Source organism: Phalangium opilio, unplaced genomic scaffold (genome assembly GCF_054372755.1).
Source record: "Phalangium opilio isolate 3A_F unplaced genomic scaffold, DU_Popi_V2 ptg000015l_1, whole genome shotgun sequence".
NCBI lineage: Eukaryota > Metazoa > Arthropoda > Arachnida > Opiliones > Phalangiidae > Phalangium > Phalangium opilio.
Window position 1 is genome coordinate 2,460,196 of NW_028324150.1, and position 10,951 is coordinate 2,471,146.

The window sequence follows — 10,951 nt, forward strand, 5'->3', positions numbered from 1 at the left end:
TTGAATTACAAATAATAAAGAAATGAAATAAAATGTAGCATGACGGAGTCCTTGAGGCTTGTCTAACTTTTCGAGAATAATACACAGCTTCCGCACCCCTTTTTCGCGGAGATTAAACATTAAACTAATTTGCATTAGTAGTAATAATGTCTCAAGAAAATATTTAACCTTAGTTATTTTCGTGTTGAAGGAGCCAGAAAGTCAACAAACCATCCTAATAAATATTGCCTCAAACTTCGCCCATATTATCAGAAATCTAAATACCCAGGACCCAAGTTTCCTTCACCATCTTTTCCTAATGATAAACGTCACCAACTCCGCACTACCCCATACAGAAGTAATAAGCAATATTATTGGTCCTGCATTCGTCGAAAAAATTCTTGAGTACATTCATCAAGGATGAACTGTAAGTGATAGTTTTTAAATAATTAATTAGCTCATAGCTAAACAGTGCCGGATTAAGGGGGGTGCGAGGGGGCACTGGCCGCCGGGCGCAAGGCTTGTTGGGGGCGCATTTATTTAAAATATTCCCCCTTAGCAACATTTGCTGTTCCGTTTTTTCGGATTAAGAGGAGGGTAGGGGGCACTGCCTCCCCCCCGGGCGCCAGCCTGGCTTGTTGGTGCGCATTAATTTAAACTATTCCTTCTTAGCAACATTTGCTGTTCCGTTTTTTTTCGACTTAAGAGGGCGCAGACTATCTTGGCCCCCGGGTCCAACATTACTTGATCAAGTTAATCCAAGTTTAAATTACCTAAACTAAATCTAATAATGGATGCTAGCCACTATAGCCATAGATAAAGAATGCGCGTGAGGAAATTTGTTTTCACGCTATAGGATCGGCAACTCCCTATCTCGAACTACAGCTTATTCTGTATATACTCGGTTGTCATCACGCGCAAGGCTAGGTTACATAGAGACTTAGGTTTGCGCGTGCTGACAACCGATGTTGTAACAGAGTATATACAGAGTAAAGCTAGGTTCTCATTTGACCGAAAATACGACGGAAACCCGGCGTAACTTGAGTCGACCGAAAACTTTAACGCCGAGCACGACGGAATTGCCGTTCCGCCGGTTTCGGTCGGACTTAAAACGTGTTCTATTTTTTCGGTCGTTCCCGGCGTAAATCGTGTATGTCAGCCAATGAAAATGTGCGTTGTAGTGACGTCACTATCATATGTCCCGGGAAATTTCAACATATTGCGCAATACGCGGATGGTGGATATTTCATTCACCAAATTTTCTTGGTATCCTTGATGTTGCCGCTTCTTAAATATATCCCTTACCGAAAACCGCCAAGTAGCACTCTCTCGATGTAATTTGTACACAAAGTACACTAAATTTATGTGATTATAATTACATAACGTATTTATAATTTCATTCGAGAACTCGGCATCACTGAGGTCTTCCATTTTGTTTGTTTACCTTTTATACTACTTCAGTATAGAGCCCTCTATGTTTAGATCTCTCGAACGATCGATAATGGTCACGTGACATAATAAAGGTTCCGCTTCGTTTAACTTACGCTACAAGTGAGAACGCTCTACCGCTGACGGCCAGCGTAAAGTAAAATTTCCAAACCGCTGGCGGTTCCTTTCCGTCGAGTTTTTCGGTCAAGTGAGAACCTAGCTTAAGATGTCGTTCGAGATAGGGCAGGGGCGTGCCAACATGAGCCAGAATTTTCTACTGGAGCGGGGCAAAATGGCTGCCTAATGTTAAAGTCCCATAGAGTCGAAAATTTGAGCGGGGGCCTTCGCCCCCGCTGCCCCCGTAGTTGGCACGCCCTTGAGATAGGGAGTTGGCTATCCTGTAGAGTGAAAACAAATTTCCTCACGCGCATTCTTTATCCATGGTATAGCCTTATAACGTGTTGAAGGGTGTTGTTGTACAATTGTGACACAATGGAAACCACTCGGAGTAATGCCAAATAATTTTTGTCCTGCTTTTTTAGCTCAGAGGATGTATTGCCAAGTGCGGAGCGCCTACCTATTCTCCGTGTCAGTCGCAACTCAAATTAAAAATATATTAACATCTTTCAATCTTTATATTGTAAAATAAATAAATAGAAAAATTGATGGACCCTAGGTGTCTTCGGGTACCAAAAACCAACATAACCAAACTTCACATTAAACGACAAAAATCTTTCCCAATCGTGATAAACAAGCATAAAAGAAATTATGAAAACTTACTGAGTTTGAGGAACAAAATTTCTCGATGAAAAATTAATTACAATTATTTTAAAATATATATTGATAAGTAGCCTTTAAAAAGGCTACTTCAAGAAAAAGTCGGGAAACGTTTAAAAAACGCCCTCTTGGTTCGTAAAGCACAAGAAAACTGAAGGGATTTTACAAATATTCAACAGATCTGCGGCCACATAATCCCCCACATCTTTCTTGCCCCCCTATACTTCTCTTTCACTGGCTAGGCTCACTCTTATAGCCAACCAATCACGGAGCAAGCTCAGAGGTGATAAAGGCGGAAAGTTCACTTTTAAGTTTGGGTTGGTTCTTACATTTCTTAAAATATAGTAATGCAACGAAATATAATATAGGAGAGAGTGAAAGATCCCCCGCTCAACAAGCGTAAATACCTATCTTCCCCCAGTAGTCTAGTAGAAGGGTCCGATTTCCTTTCCGACCCACTTTGTAGGCAAATATGGTATAAATACAGCGTTGGGTCTCTAACAAATAACATTTTATTTGAACCTTTCGACGAAAATATGTCAGTCCACCAGAGCCAAAGTGCGATTAAAAGGAAGGCGGAAGATTTTGAAGAGCTTCGGGAGGAAGTGAAAAGATTAAAGCCTCATTTTCATTAAAGCTAGAAAAAGTCTAGCTGCGGGTTTTTGAAAGCGCGCGAGAAAAGTAAAAACGTCCGCTGGCTAGATGTCGCGTTTAGCGTTCGCTTGCCGCTTTAGCGTACTCTTTTTCATAGAAGCGTGAACTTGCCTTTACTATAGCAACGTCCCGGTTGTGACGTTGTTGCACGGTGAAATAAAAATGGCCGCTCAATCGAAGGCAAGACGAGATCCTCTTCTGAGGAAAGTATTTATAATGAACTGGGTGTATTTAAAATAAAATTGAAGACGTAGATATAGAACTAAAAGATGGTGGATTCATCCCATTTTAATAAATAGGAAAAAAGAGGGCTATTTCGAAACCATGGTAAAATTATTTATTAATTTCAAACGCAGCATAGACCAAGGCTTATCGGTTTAAATGAAACTGAATTTTAATATTTCATTTTAGATGAATTTTTAGTCGATGATTGGTCAAATTTGAAACCACGTGACCCTCTAGACGCGTGCTCGCTTCTCTTCAGCGAGAAATATCTGTTCAAAGCTGATACGATTGTAGCACGAGTTTACCGCTTTAGCAATGAATTTTCTCGCTTAATATAGTAGTTGTAGCTTCAATGAAACTATTCACGCTATAGCGAAAGCGGGTTTTTTCGCGAGCGTTACCGCTTTCGCTTGAAATTTTAACGCTACCCGCTTCAATGAAAATGAGGCTTAAAGGAAGAAGTTGACAAGCTAAAGGCAAAGCCGTTAATGCGGAATGCTGTAGTCCAGGTCGACGAGGAGTCATTTGCTCTAATTAGGGAGAAAGAAAGGAAGAGAAAGGAGAGAAAAGAGAAGAATATTATGAGCAGAATCCCTCGATTTGATCCCCGAATGTTTACGCCGCCGACGCCAAAACTAGGTGTCCAGTATTTGGATTAATCAATTTCGAAAAAAACGGCCCTTTTAAGGGCCACCCTAAATTTTGATATGGCTTTGACCTTAAAATGTATTGTGCCTAATTCCAATATTTTTTCCTGGGTTCTTGAGCGACTTGGTAATTTATTTTTCAACAATATTAAGCTTCCGGGTTTTCCCCATATTGTTGCGTTGTTAAGTTTCCGTTCAATGATAATGGGGTTGAAATTCAATGTATAGGCTTGCCCCTCTTCAGTTGCGACCTCTGAGAGAGTAGAGTAGTGTCTTTGCTACGTATAGCAACGTCACTCCCTCCTATCTCTAAGCTCAGTTTCATCCCCCTATTAGGCGCATAGGCATACAAGAGAGCATCTAGAGGGGGGTACAGTCATCTTTCCTATATACAGAGCCTTCTCAAAGGCCTTATGCTATTTTCCCATAGAATTAAAGAGTTACCAAAAATGGCCGCCGACTGCCAAAATTAATCTCGTGACGTTTACCAAAACCCTGACATCATAACTGAGATTGCTCTACTGACATTATTCTCTCTTGGGTTAAGTGTGGTTGCTGGTTGCATCGAGGTTATACAGTATAACCTCTATGATTTAACCAAGCTGTATTACATAATAGCAGTGAGTGACCCTTTGTGGTTTTAGTTTCCCAACCTCCTAGGGAAAAACTTCAGCTCCTTTTAATTTCTCTTTCTGAAGAAGTGGGCGAGCCATCTATATCATGATAATTATAAAGAATTTCTAAGTTTTTAAGGAAGGATCTTGGATGAAACCAAATACATATAAATTATATTTTGCAACGTTATTAGGTTTAATGTGCATTGCTGTTTTTTAACGGTATGAAAAGTGGAAAAAAACAGGTCTTATGAATTTAACAACAAAGGATATTTTCCTTGATTAACAGCCGAAAACCTTCAAAAAAACAATTTACTGCTGTAACTTCAACAAAATCAACGCTTGCTGTATTTTTAACACTGGTATTGCACTAATATTTACAGTTAGTTTTTAGTGTGTATAGTTCAATGTATTTTGTTTTGAATCTTAACATGATTATGTCAGGGCTTGAATATATTGCAATTATGTAGTGTATAACCCGCTCTAATACTATAGATAGTAATGAGTTGGCGTTTGTGACAAGAGTTGGTTTAGACAGTTCTTTCTAGTCTTGGTCTTAATAATGGTAGGTCACAAAAAATTTGAAAACATCGTGCTCAATCCTATAAGAGAAACCAGAAATTATTAAATCAGTCCATGAATTCAACAGCTTTCAATGCATTGGCATGAGATTTCGTAAATTATTCCTCCGCGTATAAAGGGATGCAAATTAATTATAAGTTTGTTAATTAAGGCTGTAAGTTAATCAGTTTGATAGAATTTTTAATTATTTGCGGGGTTTTTCTGGTATAAGGGAAGAATAGTTTTGAAATCCCCTACAAAAATGGCAGCCTCCCTGAAAATACCCTTATTTTTCTCGCTTTTAGAGCTAGTTTTAATAATTATGGCTTTTATTACTTTTATTTTACGGTAACTAAACACCGAGGGGCTAATGGTTCACGGGTAGTTGAGCGGTTTTCAAAAGAGCGTTTTGGAATAAAGCGGTGCCCAAAACAGCGGTTTGCAAAACCGCGTGGAAGCAAAACCGTGGTTGCTGTTTCCGCGTTTCTCAATACTGCGCTATTTCCCAAAACAGCTGTTGCTGTTTCCGCGTTTCTCAATATAGCGCTGTTTTCCCAACCAGCGGTTTAGCACTACAGCGTTTCATAACCGTTTGTGATCCTCACGTTATGGACTGGTTCGCGGAATATATTTTGGAAAAGGTGGCAGCAAATTAATAAGAGTATATTTTGGAAAAGGTGGCAGCTAATCGGAAAAGATTTTGGAAAAGGTGGCAGCTAATTAATAGGAAAATATTTTGGAAAAGGTGGCAGCTAATTAATAGGAGAATATTTTGGAAAAGGTGGCAGCTAATTATTAGTAGGATATTTTGGAAAAGGTGGCAGCTAATTAATAGGAGAATATTTTGGAAAAGGTGGCAGCTAATTAATGGGAGAATATTTTGGAAAAGGTGGCAGCTAATTAATAGGAGAATATTTTGGAAAAAGTGGCAGCTAATTAATGGGAGAATATTTTGGAAAATGTGGCAGCTAATTAATAGGAGAATATTTTGGAAAAAGTGGCAGCTAATTAATGGGAGAATATTTTGGAAAAGGTGGCAGCTAATTAATGGGAGAATATTTTGGAAATGGTGGCAGCTAATTAATAGGAGAATATTTTGGAAAAGGTGGCAGCTAATAGGAGAATATTTTGGAAAAGGTGGCAGCTAATAGGAGAATATTTTGGAAAAGGTGGCAGCTAATAGGAGAATATTTTAGAAAAGGTGGCAGCTAATCAAAATTAGAATATTTTGGAAAAGGTGGCAGCTGATTAATAGGAGGATATTTTGGATAAGTTGGAAGGTAATTTATAGGAGTTCAAATAACCCATCCCAACCAAACATTGAAACGTATTAACACACTAGACCACGAAACAGTTTGTTTAACATTCATTAAAATTCAAACCTAAAGCTGAAATCAATACTAATTAAAGCTCGGCATTATCCATCCGTTATCCGTAAATTAGTGAATAATCGATTATTTATAGATAAATGTTGTGGACATAATTCGATTTAATATACAACTTCTGTTGATAATTCTGGATTATGGATAAAATAACGTGGATAATGGATAGATAATGCCGAGCTCTAATACTTATACCTTCAACAATACGAAACAACGCTCAAGATATAAACGCTGTAATCAAAATGCGCTGAAACGAGAAATGGCTATAATGGCAAACGCGTTTATGAAAAAGCCGTTTTGGACAATGCTGTTTTGATAACACGCCCAATCGATAACATACCGGGGCTAATCACTATCAGATTCCCTGAATGTAGAAAAGGTAAAAACTCTCTCTCTCTCGCCCGCTCACCTCTTAGCCTTTTGTTAATCCTTCTACAAGGTGGCCCTTTCGGTACTTTTCCTATCTTTTGGGTTTTTCAATTTACGAAGTAGATCTGAGCTGGCCCACAAAAATATACCTTCCATTTTATTTTACGATAACTAAACACCGAGGGGCTAATCACTATCAGATTCTCTGTATGTAGAAGAGGTGCAGGAATTTTAAGGATTATATTTAAGGTATTATCCCATTGGACCGAATCCCATTCGACCGAAACCGCTTTTTGGTTTTTTATGGAGAATATATTTAAATTTCCAGCCCAATGGCGGGTTTCTGCTGAATGGGAATTTATTTGAAAGAATTAGTTAATTAAATGTCTGTGAGGATTTCGAATCACCGCAGCAGCATGGTAGAATATCAGGCTTTTAATTCAGAGGCTCGGGTTCAAACCCAGAGAAGGAAATTGTAAGTTAAGTTAGGTTAGGTTAGGTTAATAATATTTTATAAATCATTTAACTATTCTACGCCTTTTCTAAAATATTTATGTTTAGCTTCATTGACTTCTCAAACAATATGCCTTTTCCAAAACATTACTGTTATGTTTGGTTAGGTTTGGTTTGGTTAAGTTAGATTAGTAATATTTTATAAATCATTTAACAATGTTACGCCTTTTCCAAAATATTGATGTCTTATACCTTCATTGACTTCTCAAATAATATGCCTTTTTCAAAACTTTACTGTTATGTTATGTTAGGTTTGGGTTCGTTATGTTAGGTTAGTAATATTTTACAAATCATTTTACTATGGTACGCCTTTTCCAAAATGTTCATGTTTAGCTTCATTGACTTCTCAAACAATATGCATTTTCCAAAATATTACTGTTATGTTAGGTTTGGTTAGGTTTGGTTTGGTTTGGTTTGGTTAGGTTTGGTTAGGTTAGGTTAGGTTAGGTTAGGTTAGGATAGGTTAGGTTTGGTTTGGTTTGGTTAGGTTTAAGTTTGGTTTGGTCAGGTTAGGTTAGGTTAGGTGTGGTTTGGTCAGGTTTGGTTAGGTTAGGTTAGGTTTGGTCAGGTTTAGGTTAGGTTAAGTTTGGTTAGGTTTAGGTTTGGTTAGGTTTGGTTTGGTCAGGTTTGGTTAGGTTAGGTTTAGGTTAGGTTAGGTTAGGTTAGGTTAGGTTTGGTTTGGTTTGGTTAGGTTTAGGTTTGGTTTGGTCAGGTTAGGTTAGGTTAGGTGTGGTTAGGTGTGGTTTGGTTAGGTTAGGTTAGGTTTGGTTAGGTTTGGTTAGGTTTAGGTTAGGTTAGGTTCAGGTTTGGTTAGGTTAGGTTAGGTTAGGTTTGGTCAGGTTTGGTCAGGTTTGGTCAGGTTAGGTTAGGTTTGGTTAGGTTAGGTTAGGTCAGGTTAGGTTTGGTTAGGTTAGGTTTGGTTAGGTTAGGTTTGGTTAGGTTAGGTTAGGTTAGGTTAGGTAAGATTAGTTTAGGGTAGGTTAGGTTAGGTAAGATTAGCTTAGGGTAGGTTAGGTTAGGTAAGATTAGCTTAGGTAAGCTTAGGTTAGGTTAGCTTAGGTTAGGTTAGCTTAGGTTAGGTTAGGTTAGGTTTGGTTAGGTTTAGGTTTAGGTTAGGTTAGGTTTGGTTTGGTTAGGTTTAGGTTTGGTCAGGTTTGGTTAGGTTAGGTTAGGTTAAGGTTTGGTTTGGTTTGGTTTGGTTAGGTTAGGTTAGGTAAGGTAAGGTTTAGGTTAGGTTTAGGTTAGGTTAGGTTAGGTTAGGTTAGGTTTGGTTTGGTTAGGTTAGGTTACTTCTATTATTCGAACCTTACAGGAGGGATTTCTACAATTATAGTAACTAGTTTTATCCTTTTTCTTATTCAATTGAAACAAGTAGCCATTATTAATGTAAAGAAAGCCGCCTTTATTAGCAATTCTCTCCGTTATCAATCACTCTTAAAGTTAAATTTTGCATTTCAAACATCAATATATATATATATACAACGAAAACTGTAGGGTAAAAAAAAAGCCTTAAAAAAAGTGAAAACGTTTGCTTTTTAAACTTTGATATATATTTTCCCAAAACCGCACATTTGGGCTGTTTTCGGTTGAATGGGAAACGCGTTCGGTCGATTGGGATTCGGTCGAATGGGACACAAGCCTATTTAATCCTTTACAGTACGCGGGGTCACCGGCCCCTCGGTAAAAAGCGAACTCCGCCCATTCCATTCAGCAAGGGTCATTGCTAGCCCAAAATAAACCTTTTGCCGCCAGTAATTTCCGTGAAGTGGGACCTCGTCTTTTTCAAAGGTTAGGTATTCTGCAGCGAAGCGAATATCAACGTCAGCGAGGGGGGTTGACTTGTATCTAGATTATCAGATTAATGGTGCTTTTACCTTCTTTTTTTGGAATATCTCGCTATAAACCATTTCGGAAATTACATTTAGAGAAACCAACACACAGGAACGTGGCCGCCATTGCGGTATTCTCCCTTTCGCTCGGGCTCTTAGTGAGAGGGAGAATACCCCAATGTGTATTGGTTTCTCTGTATGTAAAATCCGAAACTGTCTATTAAAATGCAAAATTGTAAATTGAGCGAAATCGAAAAATAACTCTCTAAAGCTCGTTTTCTGTAACCTTTTCTTTTAAAAGATTGTGCTTTATGTATAAAGAAGTCTGTATTTGTCATAATTTTCAAACCACGAAAAGTTAAAAGGTTAATTTATGTTTTTAATAATTTACCCACCAGAAAACAATATAAAACGAAATATAAAAAGCGCTTTTGAAAGCATTTGAAAAATACTCTCTAACGGACAAAAATACACAAACGTTTGTAGAATTATTTCGCGCCAAATTACAAGTAGGCATAAAATTAATTAATTGCACTATAAAATAAAATGTGAACCCACAGTACTTTTGTCTTGCAACCCATTTTTGAAATAACCTACATATTGTTATTACAAAATGTTTTGCATTTTGTGTATTGTTTTCGATTAAAATAATTTTAAGCTTATGTAAAGGGAAGATTTGGTGCTTAAGAAATGGAACCACAAAGCTTCCCTCGAACTCTTTTTCGATGTTATCATGAACTAAACCGCAATGCTCACGGAGAAGCCCTGGGAAGGTGAGAGAGATGGCTTCGGTTGGAAAATGGAAAAAACACACTCTCTCGCATCTCTCAGATTTTCCATACTTCTTATTGGCAAAAAAAAAGGTTTTCAAGTCGTTCAAAAACTATAAATAGGAATGGGCGCTCTCCAATGTCCATTCTCTTGCGACTTCTCCTCCAAGACTAGTACGTTTTCAAAGCCTTTTTAAATCTTCACAGTTTTATTAAGACTTTAATTTCCTCAACAGTCCTAGTACTGTTTCCAAACAGCTTTTTTAAAAGCTAAAATTCAATTTAAACTTGAATTCGTTTTAAGTTGCGTGTTTTTTATGATTTTTAAAACTTTAGCGCGCAAACGCCTCTTTTTGGACCACCAGATTAGAAGGTAAGCTCCTTTCCGTATTTTTTATTCAATTACCTACTTTCAAATATGGTTTTGAATTTTTTAAGTGGTTATCCCTTTGACTATATTCCGTATAATTTATTTAACCTTAAATTTTTGATACAATTTACGCCATATACGAGGGGCTATCCACTTTCACTATGTTTTGGAAATTCATTAGTGGTTATCCCGTAGAGGCTAGACCAGAGCTGTGCTAATTAGCCGACAACTAATTGAATTAGAATTAGCAATTAGATAAATATTTATGAACTAACTAGTTAGCCAATTAGCAATTAGACATAGAATATAATTAAATTCAATTGCTCTGTTAACTAAATCCCTTATATCCCCAATTCATGTATTTAACTTACTAGATGGATGAGTTCAATCAGTTGCTGGATTTTTATCGCGGCATGCAAGATGTAAATAAATTTAAACAAGAAGGTAAATAGCTTATATTTATACTTTTTATGATTTTGGGTAAATTAGAAAATATATTCCTTATCTGTACAGTTTTGTCCACGGCAAACGAGAGGTTGGCCGAAGAAAATGGTTTGCTGACCAGTAAAGTGAACACATTGACTGTGGAAAATGAGTCCTTGCATTCCCAAATAAAGAACCTGCAAGAAGCTCTTAGACAAAGGCGTAAATATTTTCAATTAAATGTTCTTATTAGGTTTTTTCTTTTGTATTTTTCATTAAAAAATATCTTGGCAGAATCGGAAACTAACTTTTCGTGCGCAATAACAGGGGAAGGATCGGAACCGGCGTCCGCTAGCCGCTGGGGCTCTGTACCTTTGGATGAGAGGAAAGCCGCGATTGGACAGTTTTGA

At 37.5% G+C, this 10,951-nt stretch overlaps 1 protein-coding gene across 1 annotated transcript; it reads left to right on the top strand.

Annotated features, from left to right (window-relative positions):
- The first annotated feature begins 9,427 nt into the window (after positions 1-9,427).
- On the top strand, positions 9,428-10,951 carry LOC149704926 (uncharacterized). The gene is made up of 4 exons (XM_089865744.1): positions 9,428-10,121; positions 10,493-10,562; positions 10,632-10,763; positions 10,836-10,951. The coding sequence occupies exons 2-4, from the start codon at positions 10,493-10,495 to the stop codon at positions 10,949-10,951; spliced, it is 318 nt and encodes a 105-aa protein (XP_089721870.1). The 5' UTR covers positions 9,428-10,121.